A 24,904-nucleotide genomic window follows, 5' to 3' on the forward strand; every position below is an offset into this window, starting at 1 on the left:
CACTCTATGCCAAACTACTCTGCTCCCCTCCACTGTATGCCACTATACTCTGTGGCACAGCACTCTACACCACTATAGTTCATTGCACTCTGACACTGCACTCTGCAGCACTGCACTCTCTGCCACTGAACTCTGCGCCACTTTACTCTACACCACTTTACTCTGTGCCACTCTACTTTGCACCACTCTACTCTAAGCCACTTTACTCTACTCTGCACCACTCTACACCAATGCACTCTATGGCACGCTGCACTTTACGACACTCTACTCTGTAGCACAGCACTCTCTGCCACTGGACTCTATGCCACACTACCATTTTTCTTTACGCCACTGCTCAATACTAACAAACACAGTGTCCAGATAGACCGTTTCTACTACTTTACTCTGCTCTGCACCACTCTTTACCACTAATGCCCTCCATGCCAATGCACTTTCCGCCATTCTGATCTACTATGCACCAATGTACTCTAACACTGCACTCTATGCCACTTCACTCTACGCCTCTCTACTCTACTCTGCACCACTCTTGTCTATGCCAGTGCACTTTACACCACTCTACTATGCACCACTGCTCTCTACATCACTCCAGTCTATGCCACTCCACTCTGCACCACTCCACTCTTCGCCAATGCACTCTACACCACTAGTCCATACCACTCCACTCTACCCTGCACCACTCCACTCTATGCCACTTCACTCTACTCTGAAACAATCTGCTCTAATCCCATGCACTCTATTCCACTGCACTTTATGCCACTCTATTCAACTCTGCGCCACTCCACTCTATGTCACTGCAATCAATGCTAGCCACTCTACTCTATGATACTGCACACTATGTCACTACTGTATGCCACTGCACTCTACCCTGCATCACTATACTCTACCATGCACCACTCCACTTCATCTACTCTGAAACAATCTACTCTACGCCACTGCACTCCATGCCACTCTACTCCACTCTGCGCCATTGCAATCAATGCTGTGCCACTCTGCTCTACACCACTCTATGCCACTGCGCTCTACCCTGTACCACTATACTCTACCCTGCACCACTCCATTCCACTCTACTCTAAAACTTTCTAATCTACGCCATTGCACTCTATGCCACTGCACTTTACGCCACTCTACTCCACTCTTCACCACTGCACTCTATGCTGCACCACTCTATGCCTCTTCAGTCTACGCTATGCCATTGCACTCTAAACTAATGCACTCTATACCACTACGACACTTCACCTGTGCCACCTACTTTGCACCACTGCACTTTATGCCACTATCCTCTACAACATTCTACTCTATGCCACTGCACTCTATGCCACTGCACACTACGTCACTCTACACCACTGCACTCTAGGCCACTCTATTCTACTCTGCACCACTGTATTCTATGTCATTACTCTCTGCACCGCACTGCAACCCCGCCACACTCTAGGCCAATGCACTCTATGTCCCTGCATTCTGACACTCTAGTCTGCATGACTGTACTCTAGGCCAATGCACTCTATGCCACTGCAATCTACTCTGCACCACTCTACTCTATGCCACTGTACTCTATGCTACTGTATGTCACTGCACTCTACGCCAATGCACTCTACATTTCTTCATTCAAAACCAATGCACTCTGTGCCACTGCACTCTACGCCAATATACTCTGCACCACTGTACTTTGTGCCAATTCACTCTAGGCCCCTCTACTCCACTCCAGGACACTTCATTCCATGACACTCCATGGTACTCCACTCTACCCCACTCCACTGAACAGCACTCTACAACACTACTCCACTCTCCGATGCTCTACACAACTCCCTCTATGTCCCTCCATGCCACTTTCCTCCACTCTATTCTATGACACACTAGTCAACTCTACTCCACTGTATGCTACTACACTCTGACAATCTACTCCACTTGCTCTAGACTACTCTACTCTACATCACTCTACACCACTCAGCACACTCTACACCACTTCCCTCTGCTATGCATCACTCCACAACACTCTATTCCACTCCACTCTACTCAATTCTGATACTGTACTCCACTCTACACCACTCAACCCTACGCCTTTCCACTCTACATCACTCTATTCCCCCCACGACACTCCAAAACACTGTACGCTTCTCCATGACACTTCACTCCTCCCCATGCCACTCAACTCAGCTCTACTGTACGCCACTCTATAACACGAAATTCTACTCCACTTTACAACACTGCACTACACACCACTCTCCTTTACCCCACGAACCTTTAGCCTCGCTGAACAGCAACCACTATGGTGTACAACATTGCTAAAACATATTGACAAAACCAATAGCTCTTGCATAGGCGACACCTATTCGCTTTGCCAATGCTTGTTAAAGTTGTTGAGCAAGGGAGGCTGTTAGCAGCGCTAATGCATTCCTCTCCCAGAGAAAGGCCCTGGACTCCTGAGGGGTGATGTCAGATTTTGTTGGGACAATGGTTAGTGTAAAGGGCTCGACCCCTTCAGGAAAAAAGTGGGCACCCTTGTTGCATCAAATAAATAGGTAAAAAGACGGCTCTTTGTTCCATCTCGAAAGGGTAGTGACTAAGCTGAACCCCCCAGTGCTGGTCCGAACAGGTCCCCAGTGCTCATGTTGTGCCCAGGATCACAAATCACAGGAGAGGGAAGTCATGATTTGCTTCCATGATTTCTGAATTTAATAATTCGATCTTGCATGGCCAGCACTCCAGAGAGTTGGCTCCTTACAGGTGCTACACAGATACTCACTCATCACCCACATCTTGATACTGCCTGCTGTCACACCACACTCACTGGCACCAGCAGAAAACTGCTGAGTTCAGCCCATGGTTAGGGCAGGGAGGACATCCAGACTGGAGGAAAGCCGCATCCCTGAGTTGACTGCTGTGGCACAGGCCCATGCCACCATGCAAAGCCAATTAAAAAAACAAAAGAGAGGCAGTCTTTGATGTACAATAATTTGGGACAATTCACATGAGAATGCCATAAGAGGATGTTTGGCCTCCCGTTTTTTGATCAGGACCTCAATAATCAGAATGCAATTTCATGCCTAATTATAGACAATAATCATACGTTAAGTAATAGTGTATATGGAGAAAAGTCCGCCCATGGAGCCGGGTACCCTTGGCAGAGCAGTGACCTTTTCACAGTACCTGTTCTTTCAGCTTGTCCAAGTAGTATTGTTCAATGAGTTCGCTGGTAGAGCATTTATTTAACCGAAGTTCCTCTTCCAGAATCTGAAAATATAAGATGTACAAAAGTCCATTATTAATGAGCCTGCGTGGTAAAATAAAGCTCATTTTGCTTTTCATTTTTCTCTTTTTTATCTTCATTGTTGCTTTTGATTCTTTGCTTTTTGTCTCCGCTTACACACCAGGAGTGATTGCATTTTATTTAAAAATAAAAGTTTTAACTCATTGTTTGGGAACCCTCCCGAAATCGAACAATCTATGATATTCTGGGGGCCATGAGATGTGGAAGGCAAATTGGAGGCAGAGAGGAGTGAAGCGTGCTCTGTAACCTAAATTAAAGGAGAGTTACCCGTCACATTTTAAACTGATGCAATATAAAAGGAAAGTCATTTCAAAGCACATACACTAAGTATGTGTAATCCCAATTAGGCCTGGGCGGTAAATTCCGTTTAGCTCACGGAATTTGGGTAATTTTGCGTCCCGCGGAGAAAGCGGAACTTCCTAAAATTCCGCAATCCGTGGTCCGCGGAATATTTTGCTTGTTCGTGCTTTCAAAATGCATGTTCGCGAGATATTTCTCCCCAAGCATGCATACAGCGTTCAGGAACAGGAAAAAAGCATTGCAAACGGGGGGAACAAATAATTCCGCGTGTTTGCGGAACTGTGCGTGCTCGTGGAGATTTTTTACCATTTTGGGGAGTGCAACTACGCAAATTCCGCCCTTCCCTAATCTCTATATAACGTACCAAAAAGTTTAGATTGGAAATAAGTGGTGTGGAAGACCCTATATACTCTTCCATTCAGAATATCTTATAATAATGCCCCCCCTCCTCATACTGACTCATGCTCGGCCTCCCTGACTCAAAGGGTGCAGGTTGACCTAGCAGACAGTAGGATGGAATAATTATTTGCTGATGGTTTTCCTCACCAGGGAGACATTTTCTAACACTTTGCTCTGGATTCAGGCCTCAAAAGTTAGCAAATTTAGAGGAGGAGCTACGCAGCAACCAAGATGACCGCATAGGCTCCCGGCTCCGCCGACCCCCGCCTGTTGCTTATGATCCTGCCAGATATCCTGATTTTACGCCCAACCCCCGTGTGGATGAACTGTTGCTGAATCTGACGGTGCGGTCCCGAGAATTTTATCGCCCAGATTGACGGAGTTGTGTCGTGTTTAAGATCTTGGCCTAATCCAGCTTCTGAGCCGGGGCCTCGAGTACTTGCCCAGCCGGGTTGCAGTTGAATAACATCGGACGTGGGACTCAGATAGGGTCCGGTCTCTTACAGTGGAGGTTATCCTGTCCTGTTTTTGGTGCCGAGTGTCTGGTCTGTTTTATACTGACGGAGTGGTGATAGGCTTCGTCTGTCGCTGTGGGGGGGGAGTCCCCATCCCCGGCGACCCGGTCGCCACGTCCCTGGTGTGCTGGTCCGGGACCCTCGCTCACGGTGGTTTACTGCTGACCGATAATGCACCCTCCGTTGCCGTACGCTCCGCTCTTGCCTCTTCCCCCGGAGAGACCCGGCTCTCTGAGGAACCCGCCCATGCTTGGAACCGAGCGAGTGGAGGTGGATCGGACGATCTGTGAGCCGTCCTTGAAGTCCCTAATGGCCGCCATTGGAGCACTTCAATTGCATCTGGAGACTATTGTCCATAAAATGATCGCTGGTGACATCGAAACTGGGCGAGCGAGTCTAGGCTCTGTTCTATTGCATGACTCTCAACTAACTGATTCTCCCACGATGCCCGTAGTAAAGGAGGATGGAGACCCTGTGTGCGATAAAGTTTTGACGCCATTGACCTGTTTGCAGAATACTTGTGGAATTGTTTCTCTGGGGGTATCGTTGCATTCACCATCGCAGCCGATTATTGTGGAGCTACCTGGTTCTTCACTCCTTGAGACTACGACTAGCAAAAACCGAAAGTCACTACTGTCCCTTCCCGCCCTTGTGGTTATTTTACATCTACGGACGAAAGGATATCTGGACTGCATGTCGGTGAGGGAGATCTTACCGGTGGCGGATGCTTGCAGAGACTCAATGTGTTCGATTGGTCTCATATTAATCTTAATTGAACTTCCTACGAACTTTGACTCTCCTAGGGCGGTGATGGTGTTACCGGACAGAGTCCACATTAAAGATCGGAGGGGTCAAGGATGAGACTGTTGGTCTGGGTTTGATTTCGGGGCTTTAGAGGACTAGGGATTCGCTAACGTAATGCTTGCGGGAGGTTGGGCGGTGTTCAACGTCTCACCTGTCTGGCTCTGTCTATAATATTTTTGAGTACTTGGTGGTCTTCGGACAGGGGTTGTTAGTTTCAGGCGGGGGGAAAGGTGTCCGGGAGTTTGTATGACATTCTCTTTCTCCATTCTCCTTCTTTTACTTTTTGTAGTTTAGTTAGTCGGGGCGACAGGCACGCTGCTAGTTGGGGTTAGGCGAAAGCCACATGCAGGGGTGCAGGGTGGGGGGATGGGTCTATAGTTTTGTTAGTTAGTTTAGTCTTTATGGTTTCTTTATCTCACGCTTTCCTTTCGCTCTCCTTTCATAACGTTGTGGTACTATCCTGATCTCGTATGTATTCCAGTATCTGGTGACCGTACTTCTATATCTATCCTGGCGTCAATGGGTGGGCGGGGTCTGGGTGCGGGCGACTGCTTTGGGTTATAGATTGCTTTGTCGTACATCCTGTTTTGTGCTTGCTAGCGCAGGCGTCTCCGTCGTTCCCTTTAAATTGATCTGTGATTATTCTATTTTTGTACCTGCTCACTTTATCATAGTGTTTGAATGTATGGCACCAGATATGTCTGTTTCTTTCCTCGCTTTTTGTGAGTTCAATACAATGTTTATCCTGATTCGGTGCCGGACCTCAGGGTTGTCGGCAGAAGAGCTGTGTCATTTGATAATATAGTGGGTCTTATTCTTGTGTTGCGGCCGGCCCCTGCGGTTGTTGGCCCGTGCGTGTAATTTTATTGAACTGTACAATAAAGGTTTTTAAAAAATAAAAAAAGTTAGCAAATTTCAACCCTAGCTTCTACTTGCATGATTTGTGGCAGAAAACTGCTGCAAATCCTATTGTCCAACAACATACCTTTTCATTTGCACTTTTCAAAACAGGGGGACATACAGGCATTGATCACACTGTCCACGATTTCGAGGTCCAAAACTCATAATGATGCACAAATTGGACAGCTAGTAAATACCCTACTCTGCGAAATTGGAAGCATATTTGCAAGGGCGATATCACTGCTTTAGCAGGACTTTTTACCGCTAAAGCGGCGATATTTTTATCGCCCTATTAGCAAGCTGTCGCTAACAGCAGTTAGCGACAGCTTTTAGGCGATAGCTACAGGTTTGGGGCCCGCTTTGCATGTCAGCGATATTTATCGCTAATGACATGCAAAGTGGGCGTACCCAAACTGTTAGCGACTGAAAACAGCCGCTAACACAGCTATCGCCTATTAGCAAGGCAGGCGAAGCGATAAAAAAAATCGCGCTAAGCGTGATTAGCGCTAGATTATAACGCCTGCTAAAAAGTTGACTTACCTGTATAGTCAATGGGGGGTGGATTATCACATTAAGCCCCTATTGGCGTTAATGCGAGAATATCGCTTGATTTCCATCGATATTCTCGCATTTCGCCACTATCACTGGATATTTTAGCACAATGGGGAAAAACTTTGCTAATAGCAGGTTTTCTCCGCTAAAATATCCAGCGATAGGCAGCGATAAAAAAAAAGCGCTAGGAGTATTTAGCGATATATATTGCTACTCCTTGCTAATATGCCCCTTGGTATTTAACAGGTGAGTAGTTTACGACTTAAGTTTGACGGCTTAGACTAAAGGCCGTAGATTAGAGCCTCTGAGCTGCATAACTCGCCAAATAGGAGCATATCTCATCTTAGATCTGTTGTCTAGAAGCCGGTATAGAATGTATTCTCTCACAAGCGGGAGAAAGCCTCATTCTTAGAATTTCTCTAATAGAAATTGTTACAATTCCAGGCTGAGCCTCAGCATCACAACATTAGTTCCTTGGTAGTATGTAATACAACATTTACAGAGCCACATCAAATAATAAATGAATAAACATGAAGCCTTACCTTATAATCTCCATTGCGGAGGGAATCAAGCGGAAGCCCCTGCCCTTCTGCGTGGAAGAACTCAACAAGAGCCTGAACAAAGGACCAAAAAATGAGTTAGAAACAGATCTGATCCTAATTAAGAACAAGAGCAGTTTTTTGTTGTTTTTCATTTTTTACTTTAAGGCTCTTCCCCTCTTATCTTTTATCAAAGACTTGTTGGCAGCCCACTTTTGTGTAAAGCATTGCGAAGGCAAAGACAATGTTAGCTAGTTTGGTAGCAGTGCTAATATTTTTTATAAATATCCCTAATATCGCTTGTTTAATGTAATTTTTGGAGGTATGCGTATTTATGTTTAGAGCAGAGTTACAATGTTGAACGAATATGAGTAAGTAGGGTGGGAATTCCGAATCTCCATTGGTCCTTCCTGTGCATCTGCTGATAGTCCACTCGGGAAAAGGTATTACCCCTGCATGCCCAAGATCGCCCAGGGTCCCTTGGACAGGGGGTGCACATTTATACTTGGTTCCCTTCGAGGCGTGGAGCATTCAGTAATCCCAACTTTCCATTCCGAGCACTTGATGCAAGAAGACAACTTCAAGCATCCCTGGATTCTTCATCTCTTCTCTCGTTATTTTGTTTGCACCCTAATTTGATGGCAAATCCATTATACCAAGAGGGTTTTCAAGAGCTCTGGTTGTGTAGGAGCACATTTACTAATATGCCTTTGCTAATAAACCAATTATCATTCATGTTTTAGTCACTTTTCAGAGGCAATCAAGAGGAATTTATTTTTTTCAAACTTGTATGAATTGAGCTTTTCCACTGGAAAGACCCATACAATGGATAAATGGAGAATTTGAAGTTTATTCAGTAAACAAATAGATCTCTAAGGACACTTTAGGCATCATTAGGATGGCAGGCGGACTTTGCTGCCCGCCATCCTCACCGTAAAAGGGACCGCCCGCCATGTGTGCGGGGGTCCCGTGAGTGACATTAGGATGCGCCCGCCACACTGGCGGGCCCATCCTGCCTTTTTAACATTGCGGCGGGCGGTGCTTTCACCACCGTCCGCCGCAATGCCAAAAATGCATGTTGTGAAATTATTAATTTTTCCTCACTTTTTGCTTTTTCCACATAGAAATGGAAATTGACCTTTAAAGATTGTTTATGTGTAGGAAGGTGTCTCTTCAACAATCGCCCCAGCAGTGCAGCCACCCTTGCAACATGGTGAAAGGGTGCCTGAGCTGGTGCTAGGCAGCTTTCTTAGCGCCAGCACTAGGAGAAGCACAGGCATGCGCCATATTTTTGTAAATACAGCACATCCTTAAAAATGTCAGAGCACGCGGTTACCAATTTTGCCGTAACACCGCACTCCGACATTTTGTTATAAATATCCCCCTAGGTCTGTTTAATTTGTGCTAGTCTTTAGTGACTTCATTGTGAATTTACTTTTCAGGAAATCAGACCGCAGGCCATGGGGTCCATCGTGCACAATGCAACAAACCTTGAAATTACTCTCTGATGTAGTGAGAGCCAATACAGGGAAAAGCTGCATCGATCCAACTTTATTTAACATCTTGGTCAGAAGACGAGCAGCTGCGTTCTGAATCTGGTTCTGTCTCCTTATTTCACTCTGATCCAGAAATCATATATTTAAGTAAATGTTTGTTGTCAGGTTGACTACTTGATAGTTGTTTTCAGACATTTGCACGGATTTGTTTGCATGCATCTATGTTCAGATTTTTGTAGAGCGACTGCACAATATTGCATATTCCCAATAGTAATATCAGATGCACTTGAATACCTCAAGAGTGTAATAGAACCGTCCATAGAATTCCACAGACACACCACGATTTGTATCCACTGCATCAATGATGAATTTCATCAGTAACCACCAGAGAGCTTCAAGTACCCTAAAAAGAAAGCAACAGTTAATTTTAATGAAACTGAATGTCACAGTATGCATATCATTTTAATCTCTACAGATAGTGCCAAGCTATTTTGCATTTGGGCTTGCATTGTTCTTTTATATGAGATATGAATTTCTGTTTGCTAGAACATAAAACCTCTAGGTCTTAATAATGTCCTGCACACTCGCATCAGCACCCAACACTACAAATTATCACAGTCCTGAATTTCTGTGGCATTGCAGGTATGCCCACAAACTAAGATTTGCAAGATCAGGGAATCTCAGGGCGCTTCCATTTCACACAGCTTCTAGGAGCTTTATTCCATGTTGAAAGCAAGCACAAGAGTCATCATCCCATATTTCCTTTTACATTGTTTTGCCAATTATTTTTCTCTTTCATCCATTGATCTGAGGTCTCTTTTAATGTATCTACTGTTTTACCTTAATTCTGTGTACAGCTTTCCTTTTTATCACCCGCTTCTGCCCTGATTGGATATTGACTGCAACATGGCTTGTATCTTGCCCCATCACGCTTCCATTTTGTCTTGAAATAGATTCCCCGTTATTTTCCTGCTTGCTCTTTCATTCACTCGCTAACTCTGGGCCCGATTCACAGAATGAACTTAAGACTCAATCCTAAACTTACTACTATTTTGGTATTCACAGAATGCACTTACTACTTTTGGCATTCACAGAATGAACTTGCTACTTTTGGTATTCACAGAAGTTAGGATTTTGTCTTAAGTTTGTCTTAAGACAGACTTAAGTTAGGATTTTGTCTTAAGTCTGTCTTAAGACAGACTTAAGACAAAATCCTACATTCTGTGAATACCAAAAGTAGTAAGTGCATTCTGTGAATACCAAAATAGTAGTAAGTTTAGGATTGAGTCTTAAGTTCATTCTGTGATTCGGGCCCTCTGTTCTTCTCAATTCTCAATTACTCTCCTTTTTCCACCTGAAAGCTTTCTGCTGCTCCTAAAGGATTCTCACACTACCTAGTGGCATCTCCATACCTTCATACCCTCCCAGGCTCATCAGATGAAATGCATGTGGAAGTGCTATTACCTGGTCTCTGCTGGCTGGTCCTCAGCAATTCTATTGTGGAGTGTATTGGGGAGGAGAGAGGATGGAGGGGAGTAGATGGGACATCTACAGCATCATTGTTTGACCTAGTACATCATTGTTTATTAAAAGGGCCATCTGGTGTTTTCATTTTTTTCAGCTTTTGTTAGGACTTAAAGACCAAACCTGCAATTTAATTTTCTCTGTAATTGAGGTTGCTAGCTGTTCAGAATGAATAATTCCTCTTAAACCTTTGTTTACCTAGACCTTATGCTCCTTTCATTTTCCATTTGCTTTGCATTGATCTGCCCTGACAGGAAGGAACCCCTGGCTACCTCAAACAGCTTGGATTCAGTGTGAGCAGAAGGGCTTCCCCGAGGAAGGTGCTGCTTTGTTTAACAGTCTGAAGTGAAATTCGTTGTAATTACAAAAACATATGATAAGATGTGTGCAGTCTCCCTGGCAGCTCATGTGTTTATCTTCATGTTATTGGTTTCTATGTATGCGCTGCTTGATTTATACAGTGAAACAGAAAGCTGCTGGTGGAAGGTTTTGTTTTTCTAAACACTTTGAAAGCATATCTGACATTTACTCTTCATTCTTCCAGCATATCTTTTTTTTTTTTTTTTAATTTATTTTTTTATAGACAGAAATACTTCAGTGAAATTATCTTTGGTTATTGGAGACCTCTCTATTATGTTTGCTTTTTTTAATGCTTCCAAAGGTATCCTTGTTCAGCACATGCACATAGGCCCTTAACATGACATGAAGATAAACACATAGCTGTCAGGGGGACAGCACACGTCATAACACGTTTTTGTGTTTACAGTAAGCAATTATCTCACTATGGCCTGATAAGCCACGCCCTGGAGAAGTTCTCCCGCCATGCTGTGTGACGTAGCCAAGAGTTCCTGTCAGGGCGGCTCAATGCAAAGTGACTGGAAAAAAAAAAGCATAAACTTCATGTAAATTAAGATTCTCCCAGAACAGCAAGTAACCCTCATTGCACAAGAATTGAAATGGCAGGTTTGTCCTTTAACTTAATTACCCCCTTCCTATTAACACATGCTGGCAAACATGAAAACACACAGGACATTTGGGAATGCATCATGATGGGCTCCGCTGGGGCTGCGCAACGCTGGGCCTCATTTATGAGGCTGTGCGTCACTTTTACGACGCCGGTGCGTCACTTTTTGTGACGCACCAGCAGCGTAAAAAATGTGCCTTGTTGCACCATATTTACAAAGTGGCGCATCTGGGTAGATGCGTCACTTTGTAAACCCCTGCGCTACATTATACCTGCGCCAGGTATAATGTATGCGGGGGGGCGTTCTGACGCAGGAAAAGGTCATAGAATTCACGCAGTGAAATCTATAAGATTTCACTGCGCCACTTCTAGGACGCAAATGCGTCAATTTCTTATGCCTGCCTCACAGCAGGAGGACACATTGCTGGATTTGCGTCACTTTTGAGACACACTCCAGCAATGTGTCACTTTTGCGGCATACAGATACGTCAGAAATACTGACGTATCTATAACTCCTTGCGCAATGATGCGTCATACTGTAAATATGATGCATCATTGGTGTTGCAAGGAGGGCGCAATGAAAAGTGACGCATCGCTCTTTTCACACAGCGATGCGTCGCTTTTCATAAATGAGGCCCAGCTGAGCGCCTGCTTTTACGCGTGCGTAAATTAAATTAATTTGACCTGATTTAGTGCATTATTGTAGACAGCACAGCTCAGTCACAGAAAGAGACAAAGCCTGATCACTGTTTTTCACCTGTACTGCATGGAAATGAAGCCCTGACTCGGAGAAGTATCCGGTAAAATGAATTCAGGCTGCACACTGCAGGTGCATAAAAACAGGCGCTTGGCTCTGAGCCAGCCCACCCATCACAACGGGGGCCTTGCAGATTCACAAAAATAAATTGAGCAAGCTAAGGAATAATAATTACTGATGGCAGAATACCAACCCAGATATCCAGATATCCAGTGTTTAGCACTCAGACACCGATGTCAGCAGCAGATAATTACATTCTATTTTCATATTGTTTTAATCTCAGGTTTTGACAGGGTATAGCTACTTCCTAAAGTGTTTTGCAAATGAGGCATTACCGTCAGGTCCCTCCAGTCCTCGTCCCATTCATGACGTATGGAGATGACCATCGCCCAGACATAACAAGCATTGGCATAGCCAATAGGTCTCGCCTTTGGGACCTTATAAGTGTTTAGCCTTGCAACACTTGATGTTGTTGCACCAAGAATATTGTGCTGGATAACTAAACACTTATAATGTCCCAAAGGCGAGACCTTTGGCTATGCCAATGCTTGTTCTAATTTGCTAACAAAAATTAAAGCATTGGAATGTTGAGAGCTCCATTAAAGATAAAGAAGTGGCTGAGGCCTAGTAACGGCTAGCACAGACCTTCTGCTCCAACATGCCAATGTTTCTTTCTGTTTCTCTTTTTAATTTTCTTTTTAATTTAGAACATTCCACCCTTAGTAGGTGGAATGCTCTAATGGCCTTATAGACCTTCTGCCTCAGACTTTATCAGTTGTTAAAAGCCCTCTCCCTGGTTAGGTTTTGGGCCTTTAACAAACGGTATATCCCTTGGCAGCAGGCTATAAGTCTAGTGTAAAATCAGCCATTTTGTGTTTCATTATGCATAACACATTTAGCTATTCAGAGAAAGTTTTTCCAAAACTCTAAATAAGTTTATAAATGGATATCAAATCGATATTTGGTAGGGGTGTGTCCCCTTCAAATTAAACATATATATCAATATTTGAGACCGTAATTTCATCGATTGGGGTGAGAAGCACAACACCACAGAGAGGCAGCACTGTAACCAGCCCAAATTAGAGGAATTTCTTTGACTTTTGGTACTCGTCCTTTCCATTTGCATACAGACGTAAAGCGGCTAGATAATTACAATTCTTTACACTAGAAAACAAAATGCTTTCCTGTGGGATGATCCAAAACGTGAATAGCAGTGGCAACAAAGCCAATGGCTGAAGTGGGTGACCTGTCCTTTGCCTGTTCTATGTATTCTAAATGTGGGCGTAACCACAATGGGAATGACACTTCAGGTAAGCAATGGCTGAAAGGGGCTGACCCTCTCTATTTATTCATATTTTAGCACTGTGTCATTTATGATCACACATCTGGCAAGACAGCTATAGTTTCCTTTTAAATCAGACCTGAAAAAGAATGACCATGTGAAAGACAAGGGTGTGGAAAAAAGATGATTTTTAACAGAGCAGGCCAGGCTTCGAGACATGATAACCTGCAAGTACAAAGTGAGGAGTTAACCACACAAAGGAAAACCAATGTTGGAGGCCAGTTTAGAAGTATCAAGGTTCTTCTGTGAAAAAAGTACGCTAAAAGGCAATAGAAGATCGACTGCCTTTTATTCCCACTACCAGCATAAAATGTGTGCGCACAGAAAACGTGCTTTCACAAAGCTGCACCAGACACGTGTACAGCACAAAAACATTGTAAACTCAGGTAATCTCCTCCTGTTTGGTCAAACAACACGGTTATTACTACGACATCTATGTTTATACTGCAACTTTTTTGCTTGAGAAAACCCAAAATAAATATCCTTTTTAAATGACACGCAGCACCTTTCTCTCTTACATATTTAGAAATAGGATGAATGCAACAAGGGAAGCTCCCCGTTCCAGGTGCCTCTCCCCCTACAAAGTATTTGTTTATCCAGCGCCACTCTGAGCCCCTTTCTGTGTAAGGACTTCCTCTCGGCAGCTGGGGTGATTACCCACACGGCTGGTCACTTTATTTCTTCATAATGGCTGTTTATTTAGTTTACTGCAGCGGCAACATGCACAAAGGAAGCGCACTCATCATACTCCTTGCAAAGGTGGTCTGGAATGTGGGGTTTATAACCTTCCTTCTCGGGCACCTCTATGAAGTTGGCCGCGCGCGAGGAACAGAGCCCGGGAGTTGTGTGTGCGCATCAAGGCTTAGGGGGGGAGAGGGTAGTGAGAGCAGAGAGAGAGAGAGAGAGGGGGGGGTGGAGGAGCATTGTAAGGCTTATTGAGCCATTACAAAAGTCAGATGGCTGCTTTGCATGCATGCACGTTCACGCACGCGTAATGAAAGCTGATGGCCAGCAACAGGCTTTGGAAGCACTTCCAAAAGCCACTGACTAAATGTCTCGCAGACCAGTGCATGCGCACTGACTCAGCGAGACCTAAAAAAGAACACAGTAATGCTGAGACCCCTACTCCATCCTCTACCACTGGGAGTACTTAACCAGTACATACCCAGCATTCTTCCTGTTCTTTTTTCTGTCTGCCAACAGAATGGGAAGTGGTGTGCTGGTAGCTGCTCCTGCCGGGCGGGAGTGGTGTCTTTTCTGGTGTGCCCGTTGGCCTGCTGGGCTTTCCTTGATGGTGATTTGATGTGCCTACCGACATGCCGGGCTTGCTGGAAGGCACGGATGTTGACTGATGGCCCTTTGCAGCTGGTGCGTCGGACCATCTGTGCCGTTCCGGTTTTCACCAGCGCATCTTCCTGGTGGCTGGGCTGGTTGGAAGACACATTGTAGTGGCATGTTTCTGGGTGCTAGTGAGGTACGTGCTGAGTCCCTGGTGTGCTGGCAGGTGGTGAACACCTGGGCTGAAGGGGCATTTTCATGAGCCTCAATCATGGCCTGCCTCTCCCTGATGCGGCAATGGCTGGGGGCCACTGGTGCCTGTGCGCCCGCACCATTCCCGAGTGGCAATCGCAGGTGGTGGCTGCCTTGGCACATCAGAGCTAGATTGGGGGTGCTTCAGAGGTGCTTGGCTTCTGGATTTCTCTGGGGCACTAATGGGCTTTGTCCAGGCACGCAGGTCACAAAGGGCGTGCCTCAGCGGTCCTGGGGACATACTTTTTTTAATGAAGAGTTTTTATGCCCCTTCTCTTTTTTACATATGCTGTGTGCTTGGATATGTGTATTATGGAGGCTATCCTACGACGTGCTTTAGTTGGTTTATGGGGAAGCATGCCAGTTGGATGGGTTTCACTGTGGGTTTCCGTGGCACCCAATGACCAGTGCAGCAAGTGTCTGGCTCCTAGGGACTCGTACAGCAAGTGTGATAATCTGCTGTTTGTGGTTTTGGTGCCTGCCAGCCCTCGGGTAAGTACTGCATAGTGTTTTTCTGGCTCTCCCATGGGAGGGCTCCAATTTGCTTTTTTTCCGGGAATGCTGTTGCCCACTTTCTGGTTCTGGTTTCTGGTGTTGGGCATTTTCCCTGCCCTGGCTGGCATTCCAGCGGGGCGGTGGTGTCGACTGATGGGGTGCAGGTCATCCTGTCTCTTGTGGGATTGTGACATGGATGGTGGCAGCTGTATGGGGGTGCAGGTCAGGTTGGGTGCTTAGGGCTCTTCCTGCTTCGCTGCCTTTTTCCCCAAAAGTTGTTGTGTCAGTGTGGGTGCAGTTTGGGGGCTGTGCCTCTTCCAGCTACTGTTCACTTAGAGGGTTGTGCAGTGGTGTGTCGTGCAGCCTTGTTCTTCCTTGGGAGGGATTCCAGTCTGGTTCATGGGACTTTGGCTTCTGCCTCATTTTTCTGTGGCCTCGTTGGTTCTGGTTGGGCTGAGCCATTTGTGTTGGCTGTACTTTCTCTGTGCCTGTCGCCTGGTTGTGGGTGATTCCTGGTTGCAGCGGGGCTTCCCTCCGGGGGCAAGTCCTGTCCTGGTCTTTGGGTGCCTTGGTACCTTGGAGGTCACCTTCTGAGTGTTTGCCATTGGGCCGTTTCTCTTCTTGAAGTCCTGCGGCTTCAGCCCTGGCTTCCTAGATGCCTTTTGCAGTGTGTTGCCTCTGTGGCCTTGGTTGAGGCTTTGACAGTTAGCATTCTGTCTGCCTTAGGGGGTTGGAGTGTTTCTGGGGAGTGGTTGTTTGGTGTCCCTGTGTCACTTTTCCTGGGTCTATGGGAGTGCCATGTTGGGGGGCATCCGTGCTCCAGTTCTGGGGGTGGTTGTGCCAGTCTTTTGATGGTGGCTGATCTGCTTCTGGCCTTTTGGGCTATGCCAGGGCTGTCTCTGTCGGCTCCTTAGTTTCCCGGGACAGTTGTTTGTGGCCCTGCTGCTGGGTTCAGTGTTGCCTGCTGTGCTCCTTTAGTGAGTCTCTGATTTTCCCTTTCTCTGGCCTCAGGATGCTGGCCTGGGTGTGACGTGCTGTTGCTTGTTCTCCTGGGCAGCTTCAGCCTTTCTATTGTGGTGCATGGCTTTCTGGTGGCTGGCAGCAGGGTTGCTCCTCATGTCTCTCTTGGCTTCGATGTGGTTCAGTCGGCTGGCTTGTCGGGTGCCTTTGCGTCCATCGGCAGTTTTGGGCCACCCAGCTTGTCTGGTGTGCTTTCTGGCTCCCTTGTCCTTTTGGTTGGGGCATGGTACTTTGTTCATGCCTCTGATTGGCTTGGGGCTCTGGGGCCTGTGGCTGTCTGTGTCTACAATTAATCTGGGGCCGTCGTAGGGCTTGGTGTTGGCCCTTTTGCGGCTTGTGTTGGGTCTCATTTGGGGTGGTTCCTTTGTGTTGTCCTTTGCCCTCCGGGTCAGTTGGTCGGCTTGTTGTTCGGTTGAGGGTTTCCTCCTTCTTGGTTTGGTTTGGAGGGCCCCGCATCCCATTTACCCTTGTCCTGACGGTTGGGTCATGGGAGTGCTGTGGATGGTCGTGGTGGTCTTCGTTGGTGTTCCTGTTTGGTCTTGGGGTTCCTTTGGTCTTGTGGCCTTGGGAGTTTGCCTCGCTCCGCCCTTGGTCCCTCTGGTGTTTGGGTTCGGACCCCATTCATTCCGGTCAGGAGCCTTGTGATGTCTGTTCCTTGGGGGTGTCTTTTCTTGGCTCGTTGGGGCCCTGTTGTTGTTCAGGCTCCACACTTTTTCCTCATATTTAAAACATGTCAACACCAGGGCTCTTCAATCTGCCTAAACGATGCATAATCCTAGAGTGGAAGCTGCGGAAAAAGTGTGGGGCATATTATCAAGAACAGCGTTAACATTTTCGCTGCTGGGCTTCTATGGGAATTCACTAGAGCATATTATCAAGCTTATTATCGCCACTTTAGCGTCAGTTTCCTGTGGCTAAAGCAGCGATAATTATAACGCCGTTCTTGAGAATACGCCCCTTCGTTTTTTATGTTTTATTATCACACTTTTTTCTCCAAACTCCTCTTCATGCTTTGAGGAAGCATTCAGAGAATGGCGGTGGACGTCATAGTACCACTAGGTCCGTCGTAGTTGCCCGTTTCCTGTTTGCGGGTATATTTGGTGACACCCATTAAAGCCTGCTACACAAAAGGAGGTCTGAACGGAGTCGGATCAGCCGTTTAAAAATTAAAAAGCAGAAACTCTAAATGGCGTGTATCTTGCCAAAATGACTGAGATTTCAAGGATTCTTATAATAATCTGGGCACGAGAAATGTTTTTTGCTTTATGATCATTGTATTCCTCACAGGAAAACAAGATAATTTTTGATTTTCAGAATTAAGCATTTATACTATATGTATGTAACATTTATGACTTAAATTGGTGCTGGAACCGCTGTAAATTAAATATAAAAAGTAAAGCTAATGCATGCGCACCTGTATAATTCCAAGGCAGCGCAAAGTGCAGAAAATACCCTTATAAAAGCGCTAGAAACCCGCATCATTCTCTAAACCTGGTGCACAGTTGCAGTCAGCCCCTAGTACATCAGTAACTCAGTTGGCATACCTGTAGAGGTTCTCCTTCACCAGTGAGTCACTCAGAATGATCAGTCTGTCGTCAAGATATTTCATCAGAGGAGACACCGCCTAAAGCACAAGATACAGTTCACATGTTAATGATTCCTGCGCCAGTAAATACCAGTGATAACCAATAACCTACAATCAGAATGCTGCAAATTTACACAAAGCGGTACAAAGTCATGATAAAGTATTTACTTTCCAGAATAGCATTTTTTGGCACTGGAAAGTTGCCCTCTGAGTAGCTCAAGAAGCTCTTTGCTCCCCCTTTTCATCAGGAAGGTGTTCCCTCGGTGGCCGATATATGACGTTACAACGCATGCTTTTACCACGCATGCCTTTACAACGCGATTTTTACATCGCAATCCATTACAACGCATAGCGCTTAGAGGTTCTGGATAGTGAGAAGTTTAATTTTCTATTCCAACTCCAGTCCCCGTGGACACTAGGGAAGGTGTTGGATAGAAAATTAAACTTATTCCCTATCCTAGAGCGCCCCCCAGCGCAATGCGTTGTAATGGTTTGCGTTGTAATACCTGCGTTGTAATGGTAGTGCGTTGTAAAAGTTTCGTTCTAAAGGTTGTTCACCCTCGGTGGCACATCCACTGTTGCATAATGAACAGAACCCTCGCTGGAGCACTATTAATGTTGAATAAAATGTAACATATGGATTGCACTGCATTTCTTTAATGAAAATACTTTTAAAGAAAATGTATGTCCCAAACATGACGCAAACCAGGCAAAGTGTTGCTTTAGGATTTACCTTCCAGCACAAATCCTGGTTTTCTTTGCAAAATAGCCCTAAAGTAATGGAAAGTAGCGCTTTATTCTAGTTTGCACTACTTTGCATCAAGGGAGCATTTTTTGGGTTGTACATGGGTGTTCTCATGCAACCGCCCATGGAATTTGATGCACAGTCCAATCTACTATCAAAGGTAGATAGGGCTTGGCACACAAAAAATGAACCCCTCCTTGGGACAGGAGTAAAGTTTGCCAAAAAACCTATTTTCTCAAAACCTATCCATCTTTTGATATGTGCTGCACTGTACAGCACAAATACAAAGTGGGAGAAGTGTTGCACTACATGTAAGCGTAGTCTTTTGCACTGAAGGGCTTTCTTGCAGTACAAAAACTATGCTTAACATCTCACACACACACATACACACACCTTGCACTATGGTGCAAAGGTTTGCGCGATTGGTGTAAGGAAGACTAAATTGTGCAAATTTAGAGAGAGTGAGAAACAGCATTCTATCTTAGGACATATGGCTGTGTCCTGCTCTCTCCCTTCCATGCAATACAGTTCGAAAACATTTGCTGTAGCACTCAGCTGCACGACAGATTAGTAGGTAGGTTAAAGTTTATTGCTTAATTTATATTAAAAACCAATACAGTACCTTGAATAAAACAACAACATAAAGATTCTAAAAGTATATATAAAAATTATCAATCATCAACTACCAGTTAAAATTCACAACATTATGATTAAGTCTCCCGGTTTTCCGTTTTTACAGGTTTTCACCGATAATTACAGACAGAAAACAAAGTGTTTCCTGTCTGTATTTTTTTTAAAAGTGGAAAAATGCAGAAAAGGGTGCTTCTTGTGGGTGACTCTCCATGCTGTTTTTCGTGATTTCTAGGACAACAGCTGAGCAGATAGGCGGCTTGGGAAGTTAAAATAGGTTAAGATTTCCTTAAATGATGGTATATGGTAACATATATTTGTATTATAATGCTCATATTTACCTGAAGGTGTAGAGTTTTGCTATATTTGGCTGCTTAACTTGCTTAAATGAAACACGCAGCAAAGTATGAGTGCATGTTTATCAGTTAAACAAATGTGGAACTATACCATTTCGTGACTTCATATATTCGCAAAACACAAAATAAATATGGATTAAATACAGTAAGATGGGCAAAAAATAAATATGGATACATACAAACGGAAAAGTGAAAAAAAAAATACCATAAAACAAGGAGCCCTAATTATGATCAAGGCACCTAAAGTAGATTTTTTAAACCGGGCTTTCAACCGCAGCTCAACTGGTGGCAAAAAATTAATTAGCCCCTTCGCCGCTGGGGTAATTCCTCCTCGGTGCGGGTGGGAGGGGCTGCGTTCGGCGACGCGGTGCTCATGACGAGCCCAGCTCATCATGAGGCACAGTGGAGCTGTGCTCATGACGAGCTGGGCTCGTCTTCACTCCGCCCACTCCCGTAGAACGTCCGCACAGGCGTGGAATTCGCCGCACGGGGGAGTGGCGCAGCCGTTATGACGAGCCCAGCTCGTCATGAGCACAGCTCCACTGTGCCTTATGACGAGCTGTGCACGTCATAGGCACGCAAGGGGTTAAGCACCAAAGGGATTTGTTAGAGTTCCCGGCACTCTTTGCGTGTTCTTGTACCCACTTGTTGGAAGAGTGTGTAGTAGTCTGTCTCGCATGGACCTTCTGGTTGGCATGGCGATTACATTGAGGTTTGAACCCAGAATGTCAGCTGGGTTCCTTCCTTGGAGTGGAAATGTGAGCTCCTGTCAATGGGGTGATTACCTGTATTTCTACATGAAATAAACCGATATAAGAAACCTCTCCAGCCTTTTTGTGGATTATTACAGAGTGGCTTCAGAAATGTTTTCTGAAGTCCTGTACAGAAGGTCATAGACGAAGAATGTGCTCTACAGTTTCAGGAAATCGATTACACACGCGGCATTTGTCTGTTATTACCCCTGTTCTTATTCCAGGACCCCTCAAACTGCAACAGTTGGATATGAGCCTAAAACGTAAAAAGTCCTTTTTTTGCCCACATATTTAAGTTGGAGTCTAAATAAGGAGGCCTCATCTTTATAAAAGTTCCATATGTGTAATGAAAATACTTTAACCTTGTTACAGCAACTAAATCATTTTCATAAGATATCATTTTCATCTTCTTTTTGATTATCAGTATACTGGTCATCTCAGGGATTGCCGCTAAGGTTTTTACTAAGGAAAAATTGTAGTAATTCAGCTCCACCACGCCATCTGTACGATTTTTTATTGTTTTTAATAACGCCTGGACAGTATTGAAAACCACAGTCAATTTTTCCCACAAGTCGACTGCATGGCCATGAAATAATAGTTGCTGTGGATGACCGCCCCTCCCCCAGCCAAGATGCGGGCACTCATCGTATTGTGCCTATCTTGTTGTCATTGTTTCGAGGGTGATGGGTTGAATATAAAATGGTTATCGATGTCAGAAGCAGAATTCATTACTCTGTGAAAATGCTAAAGTTCTTAGAAATGACTGAATATAAAGGCAAGGATGTTGTAAATAGCATGGTGTACAGGATCAATGCACTGTTAATTTTCATTCTGATTTGAAATACCTCTTAACTTTAGACTTCTACCAACTAAGTATGCCTGTGGACGTTGCCATGTGATATTTTAGAGTGTTTTTTTAACAATACTTTTGTTTGGTTGACAAAAAAAATCGATGTCCTTTAGAAACATATTTTAATTGAGGCGGAGTCTGTGGAACTCCAAGGTGGGTGGGAGTGCCACCTTCTGGAATTGTAAGGGAACTGTGGTTCTGCCACCTATTTGCTTCAAAAAAGCATGAGGTCCTATAATCAATCCTATCCCTCTTTTAAGATGAGACCCACAATTAATGACATTTTTTTTACTTATATTCAAACCAAAAGAAAAACTCATGTGTTCTATTTCCAAGATATGATTTTATAGTAAATGAATATAAGTTGTGTAAACAATTTAAAAACATATATATACACACACAGATAGACTCTATACAATTACAATAAAGTTTGTGACGTGAAGTGAACATTCAACCTTCCTCTGAGGCTCCTCAAATGGGCAGTTCTTCTTTTGTGGATGTTAATGCGGTCGTGTCCGGTCGCGAGGAAGCCCGCTGCTAATCCTGGGCAGATTCAGCGCTTTGAAGTGTTGAGCGCTGTGAGGTGAAAGGTTGCGTTGCAGGATTGGAAAAGTAAAGCAGCACAGTTACAACCGAGGTCATCTTCACCTACATAGGTTTTATGATGGATTACTACAGTGTCAGATGGCAGCACCCACTGGGGTTTAACGAAGCGGAACTACAGGCTCCAGCATGCTGAGCAGCACTCATCAAGGAGGCGGAGTCACGTGTATTTATCAGGGCGTTCCAATTCAACATTTGCCAATTGCACTACCTTAGCCCGTGAGCAAGAACCTTCCAGTTCGAAACAGCGTTGGGTTTTAATTTTTGATGAGAGACTTTGTTTGCTGTACTGCGCTAGTAATACCCTGCATTAAAGACATTCAACCTTACTCTGAGGCTCCTCAAATGGGCAGTTCTTCTTTTGTGGATATATATATATATACATTACCTACTGGCGGTCGCCAGTAGGTATATATAGTTAGGACCTAGTTTCCAAAGAAATCCGCAACATTCTATTGGGAATAACTTTAGCGCCGGTTGATGAATCTTCGCTCCTTCCCTGAAAGTTTTGGGGGGATTCGTCAAGTGGGGGCTGAGAAAAAAGGAGGGTCCCAAAATGTGTTTTCCCCATGTTATTTTCCATAGTACGATTAGACACGGCTACAGCCCGAACCGCTGAACGGAATTACACTAAACTTGGCAAAATAGTAGGGACTGGTACGCAGTACGGCCTTTTGTTCAAATGATGTAAATCCCTCCAGTAGTTGTTGAGAAAATTGAATTTGAAAACATTTATATATCTATAAGCGCGCACCCCTGCGTGCACCTGTGCGCGCACCGTGCGAGCACCTTGCGATTTTTCGGAAAACATTTTTTGGGGGGGGCTTGGGGGTCCTTGTGGGACCCCCTGAGCAGGCCTAGAGGGTCAGGGTGCTTCTACCCTGCCTACTTTTTGAGTTCTACACATTTGTTTTTCTGCTTTCCAGTGCCTCAGTCTACTGTGGCTCAAGATGGCTGCCAACAATTTCTGTTTTGGAGTGTTGACAGACAGTGGCAGCCACTCAGCATGCCTTCCCGAGAAAGCTTCATGCTCACTGGCTGTCAACACTTCAAACCAGGAAGTGTTGGCATCCATCTTGTGCTCTGTAGGCACAAGAAAGCAGAAAAACAAACGTGTAGACCACAAAAAGGGGGCAGGGTAGACCCCCAAGGCCCAAAATTTATTTTAAAAAAACCTGGTCTGTTTTTTTTTCAAATTACCCCCCGGGGGGACTAAATTGTGCGGGCATAGTGATAAAGAAGTGTGGGGTGTCCCCAATCCCCCCCACACTGCCCCAGGGACCGCCGCCCCCCAGGGCAAACAAACGCAGCCCCCTGGCGCATACTGGAGGTTCCTGACTCCCTAAGCCTGCTCAGGGGTCCCACAGGGACACCCAAGGCAAAACAAAATATTTAAAAAAAAAATACAAATTTGGGGGGGCCTTGGGGGTCCTTGTGGGACCCCCTGAGAAGGCCTAAGGGGTCAGGGTGCTTCTACCCTGCCCCCTTTTTGAGTTCTAAAACGTTCCGAGCAGGAGATGCATGCTCATTGCCTTTCAACCATTCAAACCAGGAAGTGTGGCATCCATCTTGTGCTCGATAGACCGAGGCACAAGAAAGCAGAAAAACAAACGTGAAGAACACAAAAAGGAGGCAGGGTAGATACACCTGCCCAGGTGGTCCCACAAGGACAAAAAAGGCACAAATGTCTTTTTTTTAAAACCTGGTCTGTTTCATAAAAAATTACCCCCCGGGGGGACCAAATCGCGAGGGCATAGTGATAAAGAAATGTGGGGGGTCCACAATCCCCCCCACACTGCCCCGGGCACCGCCGCCCCAGGGCAAAGCAACGCAGCGCCTTGGCGCATACTGGAGGCTCCTGGTGGGCTAGTTGGTCCTCAGGGACCCCCAGTATGCAAGGGGAATTAGTTCCTACTCTGCAAACACGCTAGGGGTTGCACTGCAGAGAGGTGTAAAAAAGGGTGTGGCTTCATTACACCTCTCTGCAATGCAACCCCCTGGCGCATACTGCAGGTTCCAGATGGGGTAGTTGACCCCCAGGGACCCCGAGTATGCAAGGGGAATTAGTTCCCCCTCTGCAAACACGCCCGGGGGCTGCACTGCAGAGAGGTGTAAAAAAGGGTGTGGCCTCATTACATTGATGTCACTGACCATGTCATGAATAATCTAATATGTGACATCATCAGCAGTGGATTGCGGGTGCGCGAAATATAGTTAGTACAACTAACTATATAGGAGCAATTTCAATGGTTTTGTATGAGTGAAATGTCCAGCTAACTATAACACCCCTAAAACATATAGTTTTTTGAGTGAATTTCAAAGGTTTTTAAAAGCTAATTATTAACTATATAAGATCTGAAACCTATGGTTTTTTCAGTGAATATATATATATATATACATAAACATATATACAAAGAATTTGGGGATCAGGGGTTGCTTTTATTCATTCCAGGTTGACTTGGATGGTATTTTACCATCCAAAGCTGTAATACTGTGCAAGGAGTGGTAAAAAGGCTTTTGTCATTTTCAGCTCGGTGTGGATAGCACTGTGCTAATCCTATGCTTAAAGACTTTTCTGTAGAAATGTCAAAAGACTTTGTCCCTTTCTAGCGCGGCATGGATGGCACTGTGCTAATCCTATGCTTAAATATTTTGCTAGAAAAACAGATATTTGAGGTGAGCAGATTCAGAGTGTCGCTGGTGTTGTATAATAATTAGAGTACTCCTCATCGATGAATTTGCTCAAACATGACTGCACTAAACATGCTATGTACCTGCCACTTTTTTTAGGATTCATAAAATTAAGACTTGAAAGTCTACCTGACACTGTTTGGTAACTTAAGTATCTCTTTAACTATTGAGCGGATTACACCAAAACGAAACGTATCCCGAGTAAAGTACTAGTTTCACACCAGTTGCATTTCATTTTTCTTTTTACAAAAGTTACAATGGAAAATCTGTTCTTTTTCACCCCCCTG

The 24,904-nt window shown here is 44.9% G+C and overlaps 1 protein-coding gene across 1 annotated transcript in view; it reads right to left on the minus strand.

Moving 5' to 3' along the window:
- BAIAP3 (BAI1 associated protein 3) overlaps nt 1-24,904 on the minus strand; it is a 564,909-nt gene that overhangs the window by 58,000 nt on the left and 482,005 nt on the right. Inside the window, exons 26-29 of the mRNA XM_086940582.1 lie at nt 17,950-18,029; nt 9,068-9,176; nt 7,281-7,352; nt 3,148-3,231 (exon numbers count right to left, since the gene is read on the minus strand). Of these exons, the coding sequence (XP_086796708.1) occupies nt 3,148-3,231; nt 7,281-7,352; nt 9,068-9,176; nt 17,950-18,029 (345 nt within the window). The remainder of the gene's footprint in view (nt 1-3,147; nt 3,232-7,280; nt 7,353-9,067; nt 9,177-17,949; nt 18,030-24,904) is intronic.

This window comes from Lissotriton vulgaris, chromosome 10, assembly GCF_964263255.1.
Source record: "Lissotriton vulgaris chromosome 10, aLisVul1.2, whole genome shotgun sequence".
In the NCBI taxonomy this organism is placed as follows: domain Eukaryota; kingdom Metazoa; phylum Chordata; class Amphibia; order Caudata; family Salamandridae; genus Lissotriton; species Lissotriton vulgaris.